This window comes from Chelonia mydas, chromosome 1 (assembly GCF_015237465.2).
Source record: "Chelonia mydas isolate rCheMyd1 chromosome 1, rCheMyd1.pri.v2, whole genome shotgun sequence".
Lineage (NCBI taxonomy): Eukaryota > Metazoa > Chordata > Testudines > Cheloniidae > Chelonia > Chelonia mydas.
The window spans coordinates 226,438,581-226,461,384 of NC_057849.1; the positions used below are offsets into that span (position 1 = coordinate 226,438,581).

General features: G+C 40.0%; 1 protein-coding gene across 2 annotated transcripts in view; it reads right to left on the reverse strand.

Annotated features, from left to right (window-relative positions):
- The window catches only part of LOC102938324 (1-acylglycerol-3-phosphate O-acyltransferase Pnpla3), a 40,624-nt gene that overhangs the window by 16,157 nt on the left and 1,663 nt on the right, over nt 1–22,804 (reverse strand). The window contains exons 2-6 of one of the 2 annotated variants that reach the window (XM_037914772.2): nt 13,184–13,416; nt 12,083–12,148; nt 7,086–7,295; nt 5,799–5,859; nt 161–376 (exon numbers count right to left, since the gene is read on the reverse strand). In XM_037914772.2, the coding sequence (XP_037770700.1) occupies nt 161–376; nt 5,799–5,859; nt 7,086–7,295; nt 12,083–12,148; nt 13,184–13,416 (786 nt within the window). The remainder of the gene's footprint in view (nt 1–160; nt 377–5,798; nt 5,860–7,085; nt 7,296–12,082; nt 12,149–13,183; nt 13,417–22,804) is intronic. The other variant, XM_037914782.2, reaches the window with a different exon arrangement.

The window sequence follows — 22,804 nt, forward strand, 5'->3', positions numbered from 1 at the left end:
TCAATTAAAAACTACGGTAGATTTTACATTGTTATCTTATGCAAGATAGTTTTGTATTGTCTCTTATCAGAAGATATTGTCAAGATGAGAACTAGTTAAAGTCATTTATAAAAACATTACTGGCATTCAAATTTATTGGAAGATATTCCCAAGCCTACACCTTTACGAAGTCTAGGAGGTAGATGCTCAAAAATTCTTTCATCCAATGGCCATGTGTTTAGCTTTAGCTGGTTACTAAGCATTTTTGTCTTCAGTATCTCCTCTGTGCCCTTCCTCTCTGGAATAGTTTTCTTGTTTGTAAAGTCAGCGTCCTCTATGAGTTCCTGAGGGTTTTTCTTTAAGGACAAGTCGACATAAACTGAATCATTAAGAATATCTGGGAAAATAAGAAAGTAAGAACTTACATTTATGACAGCTGTCATCCAAAAGATCCCAGAATCCTTTACAACAGGTGTTCTGAACCTTTTTCTTTCTGAGCCCCACACCCAACATGCTATAAAACTCCATGGCCCACCTGTGCCACAAAAAATGTTTTTTTGCATATCCAGTAGATTAAAAGCCAGGGCCAGTGTTAGGGAATAGCATGCAGGGCAATTGCCTGAGGCCCCGCGCCACGGGGAGCTCCGCGAAGCTAAGTTGGTTTCAACCCCATGTGGCAGGGTGCAGGCTTCAACTTCAGCCCGGGCAGTGGAGCTCAGGCTTTGGCTTTCTTCCCTAGGGCCAAGTGACTAACTCTCTGGTTTATTTTGGCAGCCCCCCTGAAACCTGTTCATGGCCCCCCAGGGGGCCTCAGACCCCTGGTTGATAACCACTGCTTTACAAACAGGCAACACTTCATCTACCAGAGGTGAAATGCAGGACTTTAAAAGAAAATTGTAAGCATGGGCCTGATCTTGAAAATCCTTGCTCACATGAGACCCTTAGACACTTTGCAGGATCAGATATCATTTTAAGATAGGAAATGAACAAAAAATGAAAGCTGTAAACTGAATCTACACAGGGAATATATATAGTCAATCACTGATGTCATAACCTGGCAAAGGCATGGGACCACTTTAGGCGGGTAGCAATTCTGCAAAAAAGGGCCTTATTTTTGGAGTTTAATGTACCCATGCAACACACACCCACATCATAAATCATTTGCAAGTTTATTTTATATCCATTTAAATGGAGGCATGATGTGGAGCTGTCGAATATAAGCCTGCAGGTAAGGTGAAACAACAGTACCCAAAATGAGAAAATGCCATTTTTTGCATTCCAGAAACACTGCAACCTGACTATGACTATAGTTTTTACTGTTTCAGTTAAGTTCAACTCCTTAATGCAGTGTTCACTGGTCAAACCTGCCAAACAATGTATTAAAAGGAATTTATTGGTTTTGCCTGGGCAAGTTCCCCCACCCCCCGGGAATGATGGAGCAGTTTAGCATGTGCAAAAATGGCAAATACAACATTGCGGGATATCCGAACATGAAATGGTTTTACATCGCATATTCTTAACTGACAAAGTATCACGAGTGATAACTCTTTTCTATATTTAAGTAAAATTTGCTAACCAGATCAGTCTCTCACTGAAAGTTGTGCAGCAGTAGAAAATCAATTGTCTGACCACTGTTTGTACTGTATAGTGCAGCGGTGGGCAAACTTTTTGGCCTGAGAGCCGCATTGGGTTTCCAGAATTATATGGAGGGTTGGTCAGGGGAGGCTCCACCTCCCCAAACAGCCAGGCATGGCCCAGTCCGCGCCCCCTATCCGACCCCCCCTGCTTCTCGTCCCCGAAGGCCCCTCCGGGACCCCTGCCCCATCCAACCACCCCTTCTTGCTGACTGCCCCCGGGCCCCCCCGCCATGCCATCCAACCCCCCCTCTCCTTCCTGACTGCCTCCCCCCGGGACCCCTGCCCCATCCAACCACCCCTTACCCTGTCCCCTGACTGCCCCCGAAGCCCCCACCCCTGACTGACTCCTGCCACCCCATCCAACCCCTCCTCTCATTCCTGACTCCCCCCCATCCACCCCCACGTTCCCTGTCCCCTGACTGCCCCCAGAACCCCTGCTCCTGACTGCCTCCCGCCACCCCATCCAACCCCTCCTCTCCTTCCTGACTGCCCCCCCGGGACTCCTGCCCCCATTCAACCCCCCTGTTCCCCACCCCGACCCCTATCCACACCCCCAGGCCCTGACCACCCCCCCGAACTCTCTTGCCCTCTATCCAACCCCCCCTGCTCCCTGCCCCTTACCACACTGCCTGGAGCACCTGTGGCTGGCGGCATGGCTGCACCAGGACAGGCAGCCGTGCCGCCTGGCTGGAGCCAGCCACGCACCGTGCAGCACAGAGCTCTGGGTCAGTCTGAGGCTCTGTAGCTGTGCAGTGAGCTTAGGCTGCGGGGGAGGGGGAACAGCAGGGCAGGGGCCAGGAGCTCAGGGGCCGGGCAGAATGGTCCCGTGGGCCGGATGTGGCCCGCAGGCCATAGTTTGCCCATCTCTGGCATAGTTGCTAGATTATAAATGTACGTGAATTCCTAATGTAATGTTTCTCTACACAATGTAGCAGTAGTCTGCCTAGTAGAAGGTTTTAATATATAATTGCCTATGCATGCAATACTACCCTTTGAAATATTCTAGAAATTAGCTTTTTAATTCTATGACACTTATTCACAGGTCAGTGTTTATGTTAGAGGTGACAATACAGTTTCATATTATGTCTATTCAAAAGCTAGGAGAGAAAGAAGTGGGCTAACAAGAAGCAGTGAAGACAAAGTCTGCAAACAAGTCCTTGCCTCTGCAATGAATAGGAATGAAGACCATGTTACAACTCTCACCAACCATGTCATCAACAATATGACAAACCCATCTGACCCTAAATCTCATCAACAGGTGATCATCAACATATTTACTGGATCGCATGTAATAGCAGTTGTGCAAGAGTCTCTACCAAAAATAGCAGATCTTGGTGAAGAACAAATGGAGAGATTTGTAAGAGGTGCACTTGATTCTAATGGGACACGTAGCTTCCTCAGTCCAGTCAAGAAATCTGGCATCAAAACATTTGTTGACATGGCCAAGAAGACCAAATTTAAGTCTGGCAAGGTAGGAACAATCACAGCAGCTATCAATACAGAAATTGTTTTCTACAGAGCCCTTTCTTTAGCAAGATGCAGAGATGATATTTCAATGGCAAAGGTTAGGTCACCCAATAGGACCTGTGCCACCCTATAGGACCTGTGCCTCTGTCCCTCTCCCATGCTGATGGAACAATGAGAAAGATAGACGAAGCTGAACTAGGGCATCAGCTTGAAGCTCAAGCTGAAAGAATCCATCAGTTAAGAGCATGCAAAAAAGAAACCACAGTATAAGTCAGGTCCACATCATATCTCATTTTAAGGGAGACATAATAAGCTTTCAAATGATGTGCATGTGTGTAGAGGGGGGTATATTAAGTCAACCAAATCAGTGGTGACTGCTGCACACCTGTTTCCATCTACGCTTGCAAAATGTGCCATAAGTTTTTTAAATGACCGAGCACTTTGATTTTACATCTCATCTGAGAGTCAATGCCACTGCACTCTATTGTAGGACATGAGCTCCCAAAGGACCCAGTGCCACTTCGGGACACAAGCTCCCAAAGGACCTAGTGCTACTTATTGTATCTACAACACTTTCAAGGTGTATCCAAGTATTGACTGAGCCCAACTGTTTATCCTGAGAAACTGTGCCCAACATAAGGTGGTACAGATGCATATTTTCCATATCTTACTGCCAAAACGTCTAGCAAAGTTCTTTCTGAAAATAGTGCTAGCTATTGAGTGCAAAATTAAGTATCCAAAAATGTTCTTTGAGTTCTCAATTTCTAAAAGAGCAGCAAAAGTAAACCACTGTTTACGCAGTATTTCTATTTGCATACAAGAGCTGCAAAACTTAATTAGGTGACAATATAATGCATATTGCACTTACAGGTACTGCTGGAAAACCAAAAGCAACAGTATATAATGTAGATATGTGAAAATTCTCGCTGAAGTGAAACTAAAAATATAGAGAAGTGTTTATTAAAAGGTATCCAATTTTGATAACATTCGGTAATTTCAACTATAGGCAGATTTTCAGGACGAAGATTATGATTGAGGAATGATTTTTTTGGAGGGTGTGGGGGATTTTGTTACTGTAATAATTCACGGGAAGGCTTCTGGTTTCCATATATACTTACTGTTATTTTGATCAATTGTTAATGGTATCAGACCATTGTTAACCAATCTTTTGTTTGTTTGTTTCTTAAAGATCTAATTAACTTCAACACAAGTTCACAAGCAGAAAATTCTTCATAGAATTTGAACTGTTACATACAGCAAAGCAGTTACAGTAAGGGAATGAATGTATTTGGCTAAGCCTATACTACACAGCTATATTGGTGCCAATTGCCATAATGCAATGCATCCATACAAGGCATCCTATTTCACATTTTTTCTATTTTTGCATGTGTGCGGAAGCATTCTGGGAATACACTGGGAGGGCCAACTGCACAAATACAGTTGCTGTACTAGCACTTGATATATATGTCAACAGTGCACCAACAGAGACTGACATGCCGGTAGATGATGTGGTGGTGATTTGCAACTGCTCAGAGCAAGTGTACGCCAAGTGGTAGCATGACTGACTATGCACTGTTGGAACCTATTGTGTTTGTGGATGCATGGTATGTTACAGGGAAGCAACAGTGTCCAAACAGTGGTTGGCACATCTGTTTTTCTAGTGCAGAGAAGGCCTTACATAAGGAAGGGGACAATCACTTGCCACTACAGATGACAGTTATAAGAGCAACAATGTCAATTTAACATATCAGACATAGTACAGAAGTGATGCTGTCAAAACGCATCACAGACCAGAAGCAATTCATTCACCACTTATCTTGGAACTCTCCTACCAGAATCTAGATTTTCCATCTTTTTTATGAACACAAAATGTCATATTTTGAACATGTTCCTTGTATCAACATATCTTAACACTCAACCTCTACATTTAGAAATACATTAATTATACAACTTCAGAGGCTTCTTGACTATGTTAGGATACCAGTGCCACTGAAAATCTTAAATTTTCTAATCTCATTTTCAAGTATCTTATTTCTGTTCAACCACAACCCCCAATATTTTATCTAGCACCCAAAAAACTTTTCCAGGTTACATTTCTAAGAGACAGACAAATATTTAAGTCCCAACAAATAGATTTAAGAATGCTACAGTCAATAAAGCTTTCTTATTCCATGAACAGGACTATAGGCTCTATTTCTCTGACTTTGCAGACAGATCTGAAGTTCAGTGGGAAGTTACAAGACAATCAGGCTCTTGATTATGAAAGCCTCCCAATTTCATGTTCTCATATTCCTCAAAAGTACACCCATTCCTTTACTCCACTTCTACAATATTTGTGTGTCTTTGAACAGTCATTTACATCTGTGCAAAGTGGGTATAACAGTCTATCACTCTTAACTGGTGTCATTTTATACCCCACTCCCCTTTGCACAGGTATGAAAGACAGTAGAGAATCAGACTGTAGGAAATCAGACTTAAGGTAGGACCTCACACAACAGCATGAGGACAGCAATTTCACTAACTTAATAAAATTGCTCAAGTAAATTACTATTAAAAGATTATTGCCTACTGAATGGCTGAACTAAACTTCTTGTTAACTTTTCATGATGACCTTCACTTTGTCTCAAAGGAGCTTTGTTTTAACCTGCCAAAAAAAAATAATAATAAGTAGAGAGTCACATTAAGTATTGATAATGACAAACAAATTTAACATACCATTTTCTTTCAAAAATCTAAGTGCATCTGAATATCCTTGTTCACAGATTTCTCCCAGTACCTGCAAACACAGGGTACAGCAAGTCAGTCAGCCATCAGAAGAAAGATTCAAAGTGAAAACCACCAGTTTACAGAGCGAATGGCTGCTGTATTCACTTAAAACTAGTCATATGAGGAAGACAATTCCCATGACCTTAAGATTGTCAAACTATAATAAAAGTTTTGAAGTGATGAATTCACATCTCCTGTGACGATACCTAGATGAAGACATCTTTCAACTTGCAAACATATGCCATTGATCAAGATATTGCTAAACTTATAACAGTGCTTTTCCAGTTGTACCAGAGCATCAAACAAACATATTAAGCTTGTAAAAAATTTCTTTCCTTACTGTCTCCCTAAGTAGCTTTTTTGATCAGACACACAGATCACCCCTCTCAACTCCCTCCCCTTGCCACTTCTGAAAACTAAAGAGAGCCAACTCTGCAATTCTCCCAGGGAGGCTGAATTTCATGATTAATCCCAAACTTGGGTCTCCCAGATAACTGGTGTTACCAGCTGAACCACCAGGCCACCTAGTATTGCACATTTTCGAAGTCCTAGACAAACAAACAAAAAAAGAAACAGAATGTTTAAAGCCTATGTAAGCAGAAAAGTTTAAGAACAAAATATAGATAAACTCATCACCTACAAGAGTGTTTGTTCGCAACTAGCAAGAAAAAAATTGATTTTAAAGCATCCAAAGTTATCAGGTATTTGATTATTAAAACACCATCTTTTTTTCTCTAGTACCTCCCATCCCCAGGCACCTTCAGCAGTCCCCATTCAGAAAGAGGACAAGTTCTGTGGTGGTCAATAACCACTTTTGAGCTGTTCTGGCTGCATCATGCATGCATCAACAGATTTTTGAAGACCTTTAGCTTTAATAGTACCAGTTTCAAAGCCTGTGCTGGTTGGTGGCTGGGTATGAACAGGCTATAACCTTGCACACTCTACTTTAGATTTGTACACTAATGCTTATACAGAGTAACTTGCAGTGCTAGAAATGTAAACACAGGAACCCAAGAGCAAAATATTTTATTTTCATCTTGAAAAGCAAAACTAACATAAAAAAAATTAAGTATTCATGGAAGTGATGAAAGAAAAGAAGCAACACCAGAAGCCATCAGAAAAGCTTATTTGGCTAGATGTTAAACTAAGATCCTTACCACTAACTGCTTCCTCAACAATTTTGGCCTTTAATTGCAAAACATTCTATTATGAACCATGTAAGAGGATATGTATTACCTTGGGTTCTGGTGGAAAGAGTGCTTGTGTTAGACGGTAAAAGTTCCCTAAGCTGAACTGAATGCTGGTATTAGTAACATTCATTTCATGGAAGTTTGCAGAGTTCCCCTTTGGGCAGATATCGCACTCCCCAGAGAAAGGAGAAATCGTGATGGTATTCTTAGATTCATACTGAGGTAAGTTGTCACTGATTCCACCATCAACATAACGCTGAAAAGAATAATAAAAAAAGGGAGCTTTTAATGCCAGACAAACTATTTCTACAAAACCAAACTCCCTGTATTTGTTAAATAGCATCTAAGATTTTAAAATAGAACTTAAAATCAGTAGTTTGTCTCTGCATATGCAGAGAGGCTAATTTTTTTGATTTTGTATAAAAATATGTTTCCTTATTGCAGTTTTAAAGCCAACATACTTCCTAATTCTCTGACAAACTAGAATACTGTTAATAAATATGCTTGAAGTATAGTAATAGAGAAGAAATTGCTTCATGCTTTGGGTCATAATTCTGCTCTGCACAGAGCAGGCAAGGTTGGAGCTTCCTCCGCTTCACCAGAACGGGACACAATCCCAGAATCACCCACAGCGTTCTCCCACAAAAGAAAAACACAAGATGAAATCAACTCTTTAAACGAAATTCTAGGTATTGGAAGCTAAAGTTGAGTTCCTTGGCAATAAAGTAACCGCTTTCCTAACTATAAAAGATGTTAGACTTTCAGAAAAAACTATTTCAGGCTATTATTATAAAAAAGCTCCACAAACAACTAGAAAGGAAAAAATTGCAAGTAAACCTTAACACTCTAGAAACCTTTAAAAAATGATACTATCTTAAGAGCTAGTCATTTTAAAAATGTGAGTTTAAGAAGTGGTTTCAGGTTCTACACCTGATCCCACCAAGTCCAACTGCCAATTTTGGTATTTTGACAAATATTTTGGTATTTTGTCTTGCACCTCTAACTTAGCCATGTTCCACATATGTAATGTTTTCTAATCTTAGAGCTTAATATTACTGACAAAGGATGAAACACATTCAAGCTAACATTGCTGTAAAAACCTTAAACTTCATATTTCTTCAGGAACAATTTTAGAAAACATAACTAATGTTGTAGAATAGTTCTGCAATATTAAAAAATGTTCTCAGAATTTTTGTTTAAGAGATACTGTTTATTGGTTTGGAATGTCAGGTGTACGTGATGCTGCTAAATTCTTCTGAGCCAGACTACAAAGACCACCCAGCTCCAAGGCTAAACTATTCAAGGCAAATGGCTACAAATTTCACCAACAAGCCTTCTCAAAAGACTCCTATGCACGAACTCTTAAAATAAATCGTTTTGGAATTTCTACAATATCCCATATTTGATAAGATGTTACCAGAAAAATCCAGCTTTTCAAGATGTGAAAAGTCTCTACACTTCTATCCAGAATTCTCATATCCGAAAGAGGTCTTGCTTGATTACCAATCACTGTCCCACAAGAGAGCACATTCATAAAGTTTCAAGCAGAGAGAAATTTCCGTATGGTGGTTGTGTGTTAAATGAGGCTTATAATAGCAACAGTCTTTCAGCCTCAAGCCCCTCACTGGGAAACACTTGGGGATGTGCATACGTGTTTGCAGAATTGGGGCCTTAATTATAAAATCTCTGACTCCACAAATTAGCAAGCTAAATCTCCTCTTCCTGACCAGGGCTGGCTCTAGGATTTTTGCCGCCCCAAGCTCTGAGAGCACAACTGCCCAAGCAAAACATTTGGAGTCCTCAAGAAAGTTTCCACCTTGACACAGACACATTTAATTTTTCACTTCCATCTCCCTGCAAACAAGAATGCAAGAGCCTGTTATAGAATCTTTATTGGGCAGAACAGGTCAAAAGGAGGCAGTCACCTTCTTATACAGGGAGGATATTCAGAGAATCAACACTTGTATGTTTTTGTAGTTTGAGCTAAGCCCTTTTAGATAACATTATTGTCCAACCAACGAGAACTGAATAGCCAGATTAGCCTGGATCCACCTAAACCTTGGCTCCAGTCCAACGTCCTATTTCATAACACTCTGCTCCAGCTTAAAGAGGTAAGGATATAGAAAAGCTTTAGAAACATGCATAAGGCAGCTTTTGAGTCAACTTGAACACTGCTGCTCTTTGATGTTACTTAAATACGAAGGGGAGACTATGTTTTAATGGTTGTTATCTTTCAGCAAGTCCCAAGGAACAATGTTTGTAAGGCAACATATTTCAAGGCCATTCTTAAAAGTGAGAGATATCCCAATAAAGGCTATCTGAACAAAATGCTGCAATGAACCATTATTTGAAATGCCTTCAATTTTCCTTCAAACACTTTACCCTCTTCCTTCTTCCCCGTTTTTACTAAAAAAAGGCTGATGAAAGCAAAACAACTAAGCTGATGCAACATTATGGTTTACCACAAAAAAGATTAAGGTAGTAAGATTAACTTTTTCCCCACGATGCACATGCATGTCTGACTTGTTTGTGTTAAATTATAATGTTGCAATAACTTGTTTGGCTTTTAACTTCCCTCTTTTTTACTAAAAAAGAGGGGAGTGGAGGGGCAGCAGAGAATAAGTGTGGCATGTGTGTTGCAAGAAAACTTGAGCCATTCCAAGCAATGGCTCCTTGCAATGATTTGATGTAGACCAGGGGTTGGCAACCTTTCAGAAATGGTGTGCCAAGTCTTCATTTATTCACTCTAATTTAATGTTTCGGTGCCAGTAATACATTTTAACGTTTTTAGAAGGTCTCTCTATAATATATAACTAAACTATTGTTGTATGTGAAGTAAATAAGGTTTTTTAAATGTTTAAGAAGCTTCATTTAAAATTAAATTAAAATGCAGATCTTATCAGTTTACTGTGATCCTTGCCCTTGCTTTTCCTTGCTAAGTTTTCCAATGTCTGGCACATATTTGGATAGTTTAAGCTGCACAGAGGCTTCTGAGTGATCAATTGTTAACTGGCTCCAAGAGGGACAGAGGACAGATTTCATGTGTGAAAATACCTGCTCACACAGGTATGTGAATCCAAATGCTGAAAGCATTGCAAACGCAATTTTCTTCAAACAGTTAAATTTCACTGGCAGGGACATCCAGCAGGTCAGAACAGAGGCCCCATGATCTCTCTCGGTAGCTTTAAGTGCACTCTACGGATCTCCAAACTTTGATGCCCATAATTCTGAGCTTTTTAACTGAATGAGCTGCATTTCGAAATCTTCAACACACATCCACTGAAATACAGACAAATCCAAGTCGCTTTTGTTGAACTTTTCAAGTTGAATTAGAAAAGAAAGCATTGGGCCAAATCGCTGGAAATCTTGAAATCTGTCACAAAATTCTGATTCCAGTTCTTGCATCTACATTCCAATCTCATCGACACTGACAGTGCAATGTGTCGATGGCTCTTTTATGTGTTGGAAGTAGCAGAAAGCCGAAGTTCGAATATCCCGAGAAAAAACAGCTAGTTTTACAACAAATGACTTCCAGGTTTCATAAAGATCCAGAACCATTTGCCCTGCACCCTGGAGACGGAGGTTGAGTTCATCTACGTGAGCAGTGATGTCAGTTAGAAACATGAGCTTACACAGCCATTTGTCATCATCCAGTTTGGGGTAGTTTTGTCCTTTTTCTGACAAAAAGGCCTTGATTCCATCAAAAGAGTTTACGAAGCGCACCAAAACCTTGCCACAACTTAGCCACCAAATGTTACTGTGAAGTGAAATGAACGGACATCTAACTTTGCTTTCTTAGGAGCTGACATTTTGTCAAATGTATCCTACAACTTACAGTGGGGGAAAAAAATCGTGACAGATGGCATGCACAACGTCAAACGCAATGTGCTGTTCCACGTGACATGATAGTGATGTAAGCAGCAAATCAAGACTTAAAAATATTCCAGTACAGTGGCGCTGGAACAATTTTTAAGGTGGGGGTTCTGAGCTGCGCCCTCTTTTGCCCCTGTCTGCACCCCTCACTGCCCCAGGCTGGGGCCAATGGGCCACAGCTGAGGGCAGCTTCAGAGCCCCGGGCCGGTGGCCGGGACCCCAGGATGGCAGCAGAGTGCCCGGGACCGGTGGCTGGGACCCAGGGCTGGCAGCGGGCTGAGCGGGGCCAGCGGACGGGATCCCGGGTGGCAGGGGGCCGGCGGTAGGACCCTAGGCTGGCAGCAGAGCTGCCAGGACCGGTGGCTGGGACCCGGGCAGTGTGAGGGCCACTCAAAATCATCTCACGTGCTGCCTTTGGCACGCATGCCATAGGTTGCTGACCCCTGGTGTAGACAGTCGTTAATGGGAGATTTCAAAATTCTAAGGATGGCTTTGAAATATGTTGCTTTAAGAAAGAGGCCTTTTAACCATTACTCCTTGGGATGTGCTGAAAGAAGAGAACAATTAACACTTCATCTTTAAAACAATCTCCCCATACTGAAGTTAGTTTGAGTTTTCAATTTAAGTTATATCCTGTTTAAAAATGCAACTTTAAATGTGCATTAAATAGCTTATTTGCATTCATGTTACTGTGTATTAAGTGGCTCTGTTGTGAAACATATAGAAGTGCAATATGGTCTGTTACTAGGATACTTATTTCCTGACAAGTGTTTAAGAGACCAGCCCTGCACCCTTACTCACATGGATGGTCTCACTGGCTGTGTCTACACTAAACATTTTTCTTAAGCTTTCCTACAATTGCTAAGTGCTCATTTAAATAAACAAGGCTTTTAGTAAGTGTGTCACCTAACTCTGCTTAGATGGAAATTTAAGGGGAAAAAACTGCTGTAAACTAGGCCATTATCTTCCCTTTCGTATCTTCTTACATATGTAATGTTACTTTACTATATGCAAAAGTTAAAGGCAGATATAGCTTCAGTACCATGAACCTGAGTAAAGTACTCATTTTTAGTAAAGTAACCAAAAATATGTTCATATATTATCTTTCAAAATTTCCTACATGGTTATCAAACTAAATTTAGCACTTAGGAGGAAACAATGCAGACTTACCACACCTCTGAATGATGGTGGAATTAGGCCACAATAAATAGGAACAAACGAGCTACAAATTAAAGCCTATGAAGAAATGAGATTATATAGGTAAATTAAACAGCAATTTCTCTAGTATTGAAGACTATTGTATAATGACGATACACATGTGTCTCGGTTTAATGTTAAAGTTTATGATAATATTAAAGGGACATCGAAATCTATTTGAAATAAATAAAGTTGACAAACTCACTTTTTGAATTAGTTTAAATATATACAGCTGCCCCTTCCCACTCTCCAGAGTACCTATGCCAATTTGTAGTTTTGCAATCACTTTCCTTTTTTTCAAAAAAAAGGTTTCTCTCCTATTGTTCTGTGAAAATTCCACAACACCAGAGGAAATGACTGATTACACAGAGGAAGTACTGTCAAATGCATAAAGTAAACTAAAAAAAAACAACAACTGAAATTAGAGGGAGAAAAGTATTATTTTAACAATAAGAGGTGAAAAATTTCCAGACAGAAGTGTTTTGTTTTTTTTAAAGTGTCCCTCTAAATAGGTCTAGATAAAACCCTTGTAGCCCAGTATTTATTAAAAGGTGTCTTTACAAACCAGAAGCCAAAAAAATTAACCACTCCATCTCCACAGAGATACTCTGAGTATAATAGGTATAGTATTAGATACAACCACTGCATGCTAGCTCTTTCATTATGGATGAGATAAAGAGCTCAAAATAGTCAGCAGCAGTATTCTTAGTTAGTTCTCAGTCATTTTTGATCATGACATAATTGCCTTTCAGCTTTTATAAATAAAACAGTTTGCACCTTAATTGGATATGCAGAGTTTTCAAGCAAATGTTCATTCTACAATATTAATCTTTCATAATAGAACATATATGGCATCATTTTTGACATTTAGTTTCCCCAATAAACATAGCCTCAAGAACACACATCATGACAAATCTGAGGTGACCATTCCATCATTGAGGTGGTTATTCCATGATAATTCAAGGATTAAGCAAAAAGAAATTCCAAGGATCAATCTACACTTGGACTTAAAACTTAGAAAGCTAAATTGTGGCAACTTTTAAAGTTGTCATAATGGTGATCAGGAACACATACCTGAACAATTTCTTCTTTAGAGTTAAAATTGGATACCAACACATTTTTGCCATCTGACACTCTGGTCAGTGAAATACACAGCTTGCCTGCTGACAACTGGTGAGTATTTTCTGGAAGGTTTTTGAATAGTCCATCTCTTATTATCTTAATCACATTAAAAGAAGGATGAAGTGGACCAAGACTTCGCTTTCTGGCTTCTTTGGCTAACCCCAGAACATCTGCACAAGCTTCAGCTGAAAAACAGAATATGTTTCCTTTGAGACTGGAGGCAATTTCTACAGTGGATAAAAGTATTAAGAATATTTCCACAGTGACACGGTCTCAAGCTTCTAGATTTTCGCATGCTTGCTCAGATCACTAAAACAAAAACTCTGTATAAGGTACAGTGATATTACTATTTATGACTCATCTAGTTTAAGTCTAAACTTTCAAGTTCAAGTTGCTAAACTTGTAATTTTGAACACTGCCACTAGATTACTTAAGTATGTTGTTTATTGTAATACAAGATGAAAATTCTTTTTAAAATGTGATTTATATCAAGAGCATACATGCTTCATTATGAAGTCTATTGTAGAGTTTAGGCTCCAGAAGCCTGCCCTTTTACGTAGCAACTAGGAAAACAACAATAGAGTTTTCCATAAATACACTACTATGGAAAAGACAATGAAAGCTTATAATGTACAATGGCACACACATTTTAAAGTGATTATTCAACAACATAAATTAAGATACCAGAAAACCTAGGGATCACCTCAACCAGCTATACTTGTTGAAATACATCTTGCCTTGTCTAACACTATGGTTTTAGGGTGTTAGCAGACATTTATTTTACTCAACATATCCTCAGTGACGGAAGCTAATTCCAGAGTCTGGACTCCACCACTGAAGGAATTCCTGCCACCAGAAGTTTATTAGCTCAGGCTCCCAAGATCCCAACTGTAACTAGAGCACATGGGATGGGAGGTCCTTTTGTAGCAACTTGCAAAGCCCTAAATCACATATGGTTTTATAAGTAAGTCAGTATCTTGAACAATACCCAGAAACAATTAACTAAGTCAAAACACAAGTGCAACATGCTCCCTGCAATTACCACCACAAAGCTGCATCACACACCAGTTCTGGAATATCACATTTAGTGAGTAGAGGGCTATGTTAACATCTGTGATTCAAGATAACCTCCTTAGATTTATGCAGAAATTACACTTCAAAAACCACAAACAGGTCATCTTGTAGAAGAACTTGGACACTGATATTGCATATCATACTATGAACTTCTGAATGTAATTTGAAATTGTCTGTTCTACAATCTTACGTTTTTATTGCTTACAACTAAGGCTAAGATTTTGTCATGGATTTTTTTGGTAAAAGTCATGGACAGGTCACAAGCAATAAACAAAAATTCACGAAGCCCGTGACCTGTCTCTGACTTTCACTAAAAATATCCCTGACAAAATGGGGAGGCGAGTCTCCCCCTACCCCACCTGGGCAGCTGCAGGGGTCCCCCTCAACCCCCGCCATGGCTGGGTAGCGGTGGGGGGCAGGGGAGAACGGACGCCTGAGACCTCCAGCCCCGGGGCAGAAAATGTCATGGAGGTTACGGAATCTGTGACTTCCGGGACATAATCATAGCCTTACTTATAACCAAGGTTTGTCACAGAGGTCGCATGAAAGTCACGGATGCAGTGACTTCCTGCAACCTCAGTGACTTCTGCAGCAGCTGGTATGGTTGACCTCAGGGCCGCCCAAGCAGCTGGCCCTGCTGGGGACAGCTGCTTGGGCGGCCTTGGGGACAGCCACACAGGCTGCTGATGGAGCAGCTCTGCAGCCAGCTGCTTGGATGACCCCGCAGCCAGCTGCACCAGCGGCTGCTCTGGCGGCCACGGGGCAGCAGCCGATGGGGCTGGCCACGGGGACTGCCTGAGCAGCAGTCCCAGGGGCAGCGGGAGCAGCCACAGCTCAAGGGCTCCTGGCAGCGATCCTAGGGTGGCCAGAGAAGTGGCTGGCCCCCTGGTGCCCCTGCCGGCAGCGGCCAGAGCTACCGCTGGCCACCCAGGGCTTCCCCTGCCCTCCCCAGCCGCACCTGGAATGGCAGCAGGACTGTGGGGCTCCCCCCCACAGAGCCCCCCCCTTACAGTACTCCCACAGTACAAGATTCAATCAAGGGTATTTATGGTATAAGTCATGGACAGGTCACGGGCCGTGATTTTTTATTTTTTCTCGTGACCTGTCCATGACTTTTACTAAAAATACCCACGATTAAGTCAGAGCCTTAGTTTTAACCCATCTCCAGCAAAAGACAACCTGCTGACAATGGTGTTGTTTCCATACACAATCAGAGCACAAAGCAGCAGTACTAATCTTATGACATATCCAAGAGACTGGTACCTGAACTTGTTCTTACACCATCTTAGAACCATTCAGAGATGCATAAACTAAGGACTTGTCTATATTTAGGGAATTTTAGGGGAAATTCCCACCAGTTTTGTTCAGCATCTATATAAGAGAAAAGCCAGTATACAGACCAGTTTGGGAACTACCTCTCTCTAGAATCTTCATGCCAATGTAGATCTGCTTGACAAACGTTTTACAGAAAGATTCAGTTACTTCCACTCCCTGAATTTTTGCTTTTGTTTATCTCCCCAACTGATAAATTTCACCTCCACAGAAGTTTCAGCCAGTGCACCCAATCATTTATACCACAGCTAAATAAGAATACATTTAGCTGCACCACGAAGATCAAACCATGGCAGGGAAAACTATATTCACAAACACTTAAACCATCCCAACAGTTTCAAAACTGGTCAGAAGTTACTCAGAATAGCAGCCCATTCAGGTACACTGTTCTCTTATTTTGGTAAATATTTATTTAAATTCTTATACTGAGTCTTCTGTCTGTACTTTACAATTGGTTTAAGGAGCTTCCCAGTGCTTATCAGGCAGATTTGCTTGTCTTAACAAAAAAAAAAAAAAAAAAGAATGACAAGTTCACAAATAACAGGTTATTATCCCTAAATTGACATGCTACAAGGTTATCTGAAAATGTTTTTCAGAACTTATCTATTTAGAAGTGAGTTATGGAACAAAGTATATAAGGATTGACCTGCTGAAATAAGTGTGTGCAGATCACCCTCAATTCCCAACAAGATTTACTCGTTTACCTAGATGACTCAGCTGATTTATGAAAGTAGCCACTTTTTGCTACACTTCTTGGACCTAATGTGCAGCAGTTTGAAATTTACTTACTCCTGGCTCAATGAAGCCAACCCTGATACTAACAAGTTATTTTGGAAACACTCACTCCTACAGATTAAGTGTTCTTGATTAATCCAATTTCTACTCATGAGTTAATTTATTCTTCTCTCTAGACATAAATCTTGGATATGCTTAGAACTACAGTGTTCAGTGGTCTTTTAAACTCAAGATTTTTAGCACAACTGCACTTGCTTCTATATTTGTTTCCAGGAACTGCTTATAGAGGTAAATACTCTTTCAGGTACAAACTAACAAAGAAATTCTAAAATAGAGATTATTCAATTTTGATCACTACAGCATGTCAGCTACACTACAGTAGCAGTCTATGGTTCAGAGACACTCATTTTAAAACACTTTTTCAGAAGGTAGAGCTTCCATCTTTATGTATTTATTCTTAAAAAGGTAAAAATTATGAAGTTGTCTAAGCAAGAGGAAAAATCAAATGCTTTTTCATGCTTTAAGGAAGGATATGCTATTTTTTTGTTGCATCTACATAGCTCAGTGGCTTAGTTTTCAAATATTGCATGCATACAAGTGTGCCCAAACAATTATTCTATCCCGTGTGGAAAGTATATTATGTGTCAAATGGTGTGCTACTTCAGAATTGTAGACTCCAGGCTTCTAAACAAATAAGCAGCCAAGAAATTTTCTAATGTATTGAACAAATTTCACAACCCGGCAAATAAAATAATTCTCAGTTTCATCCATTAAAGACATCAGGATTTCACACTATAATGTAATGAAATATTTGACTGAAGTTTCATATCACAAAGACAGCAAAACCACAGTCAATTTAAAGCACATTAATGGCATGCTACTCATCTTGAATAGGTGGGCACACATCTTATTGCATGTGTTCGGAAGTGCTGCAGTTAACAGGGCTTCCTACATGCACAGGGATCCAACCTAAGCAAACACTATTTTGCAAAAAGAAAAGGAATACTTTTGGCACCTTAGAGACTAACCAATTTATTTGAGCATAAACTTTCGTGAGCTACAGCTCACTTCATCGGATGTTTTGCAAGTGTGGCAGCCGACAGAATAAGGTTGAGGTCTGATTTTTTTTAAGAGGTCTTGAGCATTCAGACCTTCATTGTGAAGTTTGTGGTGTCCAGTACCACTGAAAATGAGGTCCTAAGTGACCTAGCCCACAACAGAAATGGCAGGGAACACAAATCTCCAGACTTTTCAGCCTTGTACTCAAGGGCAGATGTACATTACCCCACACAAACACTTATGTTGAGTATTCAGTAAAGTGGTACTTAACATAATTGTTTAAAGTGACAAGCTATAAGATTCACACTATGTCCACGATGATCAGAAGCAATTAGTGATTTTAAGCAACTCAATTTGTGTGTACTCAATATTAGATATCTTAGTTTTCCTGAAGTCCGATTTACTGAGGTTGAGTCTTTTGCCCTCTTTGAAAATCTGGCCCATTTAAGATATCAATCTGGGATCCAAAATCATTACTCACTTTTGGAAATATTGTCCTAAGTGTAGAGAGACTCAAATTAATTACCAGTTTGACAGTAATATTATTCTTAGTATTAACTAAACATTGTATGCTATTGTACAAAAAACAAACAACCCACAACACAAAAAAACAAATAGCTGTCAAAAAAGGTTCCACTTTCAGTGAGAGAAACAATGTCTGAAAATCAAATACTTCTTTGCAAACTAAAAGTTTCTAAACAGACATATAAACTTGGATTTCTGCTCTTACTGGAGTATTCTAAATTCAAAGCATCATTCAATTTTTTGTTTAAATCCTCACACTTCTGAAATTATTTGCTAACATCTTTGGTCTGGGTTTCCTCTCCCACCTTGCCCCTGTAGAGCAGAAATTTGAGCAGGTCAATGATCTGCAGTAACCTTGTCTCTAGTGTCAAGTAATCAGTCATACCACAAGTCACCTGAGACTCAACTCACCCTTCTTGTCCAATCACAGGGCTGAAAACCAACAGTTTACTAGGGCTGCTATTCATCAATATCAGATAGACATTTTCCCTTCTCCCTGGCTTAACTTCCACAAAGGAAGTTAAACTATCCAACAGAATGCAATTTAACCTAGAAATTTAAATCAATAAAAGTTTACTCAACTCATATATGAAAAGTACACAATACTTAAACATAATTAAGTAGTAAACATTGGGAAATCTATAAATAAATATTTTGCCATTTGCCATTCAGGGAGAAACTAGATAGGAAGGTTCCGAAATGGTGGGCATAAAAAGGACTAATGAGGTAAATCCTCACTTAGTGAAATGCATCTATGTGGTACTACTGATATACAATTGTGAAAGACTTATCTGGAGCACGTCACTGTAGTAAATGTGTGAAATCAAGTATTGCCCATTAACTGTACAATTTTAAAAGACTATTATCATCTCTGATGATATCCCATTATTACACCATTTCTCTTACAAGAACAAGGACACACAATGCAAAATAAAATAAGCAGAATCACAGAGAAATATAATTTTCCTCCTGCTTCAAAAAAGTAATAGACACCTGAATATACGGGCTTGTAAGAGAAGTGTCGCCTCAACTTAATGACTAATAATTATTAATTGTTCTACAAGGGACTAAAAACCTGTCACCTACTCATGATGACTAACATTTCTAGTCAAATGTAGAACATACTTTTCAAACAGAATAATCAAAAGCATTTGTATACAAGAACTTATATTTTAGTAAATGATCATAGCATATACCATGTTAAAGCTAATGGATTCTGAAACTGGCACTCTATTTCACAGGATAAGCCGGAAATTTGACAGGGGGTTAAAAAAAATGCACAAGTTTCATTTGTATATAAACTACTCCAACAGCCTTTTCTAAAGTCAGCCCATTCTCCGAGACTGCTTTAAGTAGGATGGATTGATTTAAATCAAACAATTTAAATCACCAAGCAGGAAACCTTGATTATTCAAGTCAATTTTAATCTTGTTTTGAATTTGTACTTTTAGTTATTGTTCTAAAGACAGGATGATTCTCATCGGTTGCTAACCATTAAAATGCTGCTTTGCAACTAAATATAGCCTTTACACTAAATTTAGTGCTTCTTTTTGCTATTCAAGAGAATATATATTATTTATTTAAACAATAATATAACTTACCTTACATTTATTCAATTCTTAATTTTTACATATTTTATTATGTTGGAAAATGGCAACTGATACCTTTCGTATTCACTAGATTTTTTTTTTAAACTTGTGGTTTGTGTGAAGCTATATTTGGATAGAAATTTGAAGTCCATTAAAAATAAACAAAACCAGCATTTACCTTTTTTTTAATTAGTTAAAACTATCTTAAATGCTCTGGACACATAAACAGTAGAAAAAGCTTATCAAAGCATGTTTTGAATATAAAACTAATTCACTTATTAATTGGATTGATTGTTTCTAATTCCCTTCAAGATTTTTAGGAGTAACAAATCTCATCATCTCAGACCTAGCTTTTATTCAGACCTAGCTTTTATTTTATTCATAGAGGAAAACAAGCTTTCCTGCTTTTCAACTCCTATTTGGTTTCTCAACTTTGAATGAGCTAATCGTTGAACTGAAGTCGTTAAATAAACTGAAATGAAGAAACTAATCTCTCTGCACCAGCAGAACAGGCTACTGATCTCCAAAAATGATATAGCACTTCAACAAGCTCTGGTTCCATGCACTTAGACTGTGACTTCCATCATCAGTTCAGTGCCCTGACTTGCTTAAAAATTTCAGCAAACATGTATTGTTTAATATTTTTTATTTAAATGATTTAATAGATTCTATTAAGGCCTTAACATGGGCTGTAATTTCAAATTTAACTTTAAATAGGTGTGTTCTTAAAAACAAATCTGTATTTAATTTTTAAAAAAATCCATTTATTCTTTTTTTTTTCCCCCCAGAAAATTATTGATTGTTATCCACCCTGGTTTTAAGTGTATGTTCAACCTAGAACTGGACAAAAACTAAAAAAACAAAAAACAAAACCAAACATTTCTAATCTCGTGCTCCTAATGCTATTTGAGCACTGTGAGTTGACTAAGGCAGAAAAGCATGTTAAAACCAGCCTAAGCTCTGATCTTAACTCTCTAAACCCTACCCCAAGAACGGAGAAGCTTTAGAGAAAGCACGTTATAGCTAACTGAAACCTTTACATAGAGTCAGTCAAAGAGAATTAAAGGGAGAAGAGAGAGAATCACCTCTACCTAAGACAAAAGGAGCAGATGAGAATTTATTCAAACTCTCAATATTTCTACTTTGTTTGACAGATAGGTGGGTGGGTGGGAGAAAGATGGAATGAACAGAACTAGCGTTTCAGCTACCTCCTTCTCTTCCTACAGTATTCAGTTTTTCTATGTTTTTATTATTATTTTGGGGTTAAGGAATAAGACCCTTTGGCCTAGATACTATTCTCCCTGAAGTCACTAGGATTATCTTGTCATTGAAGCCAATGACAACTATAAGATTAATCCACAAGAAGGAACAAGAGTGTAACTCAGGGGTTCTCAAACTGGGGGTCAGGACCCCTGAGGGGATCACAAGGTTATTACATGGGGGGTCACGAGCTGTCAGCCTCCACCCCAAACCCAGCTTTTCCTCCAGCATTTATAATGGTGTTAAATATATAAAAATGTGTTTTTAATTTACATCGGGGCAGGGGGTCGCACTCAGAAGCTTGTTATGTGGAAGGGGTCACCAGTACAAAAGTTTGAGAACCACTGGTGTAACTCGTAGGAGACATGCATGAAAGTCATATACACACAAAAAAACCTCTCTTTTTTTGGTACCAGCCACTGCAGTATTTAGGTGCTACTCACAGCACATCTCATTGTGTCACAATATATTTAGCAATTGAAAATACCCAACTGCAGAATGGTGTATACACAGTAGCTGATGAGCACATTCCCTGAGGCTTTGAGGTTCTGACAAGTATCTTATTTCAGCGAGGGACGGCAGGTTTGTATAATTTTTGGTGGAGCCCAGAATGGGTCTAAGTCCCGCCCATCCCCCACACCTGCTTAAGGCTTTGGGAGGGAGTTTGGGTGCTGTCTCGGCGCTGGGGTGCAAGAGGGGTTGCAGGCTCTGTGAGGGAGTTTGGGTGCTGGAGGGGAGAGGGGTTGGGTTCTTGGAGGGAGTTTGGGTGCAGGATCTGGGCTGGGGCAGCTGTGCGGGAGGGGTTGAGGTGCTTATGTCAGGCATCTCCCAAAAGCGACCTGCACACCCCTCTTGCGGCGGCTCCTAGACGGGGGGGACAGGGTCTCAGTGCACTGCTGCCCGTAGGCACCGTCCCCGCAGCTCCCATTGGCCGCAGTTCCAATAGCAGAGTCAGTGCTCAGGGTAGGGGCAGCGCATGGAGACACCCCCCCCCCAGGGGCCGCAGGGACACGCCGGCCGATTCCAAAAGTGGCATGCCGCGTGGAGCTAGGGCAGGAGAGAAGCTGCTTTAGCCCTGCAGGTAGTGGAGGTGGGGGCCCCTGGGCCCTTTTAAATCGCCCAGGGGCGACAGGCGGGGCTGGGAGATGCTCCAGGGGAGGCGCGCGGGGGCACCAGGCAGGGCCAGGGAGAGAGATCTGGCCCCGAACATTTGTGGAGCCTGGCCCCCCATGCTCTGAATATTGCTGGAGCACAGGCACTGCAGGGCCATACAACTCGCCGCCCCTGATTTCAGCTGACTTTTTCCTCTCTGCACCATACATGGACTCAAACCTTTTAAATTCCTCTAACCCCTAAAGAGAAGAAGAAAAAAGGATTAGAAGACTTTAAAATCATTGCAGGTCTCATTCATTCAAGAAGGAGAGTCCTCTCCTTTAGGATTAATTTTAAAGCACATTTTTAGAAGTTTCTCCCACTGGAGATATACATGTGTATTATATACACACACACACACACACACACACACATTTAGGAGATAACTACACGGGAAAATTTACCAGCATAATTGCACTGATATATATATATATACACACACACACATCTAGTTATACTAGTATGACTCAACATATAGATGCTTTTATGCTGGAATAAGAGTATCTTTTCCCAGTTTAGTTATCTTACGCTGCTTCCAAAGTGACAAACTGTAAAAATGCCACTCTTACTCCAGAACAAGTACTGTCCCATAAGAGTGTAATTTATAACGTCGTAAGTTAAAAAAAAAAATTAAAAAGGGACAAATGGCTGAAAACTTAAAAACTGAATGGTAACAGACCACAAACCCCAGTAACAATTAAACATGGTGATATTCTAAACAAAAAGAAAAGGAGTACTTGTGGCACCTTAGAGACTAACCAATTTATTTGAGCATGAGCTTTTTTTTTTTGTTGCATCCGATGAAGTGAGCTGTAGCTCACGAAAGCTCATGCTCAAATAAATTGGT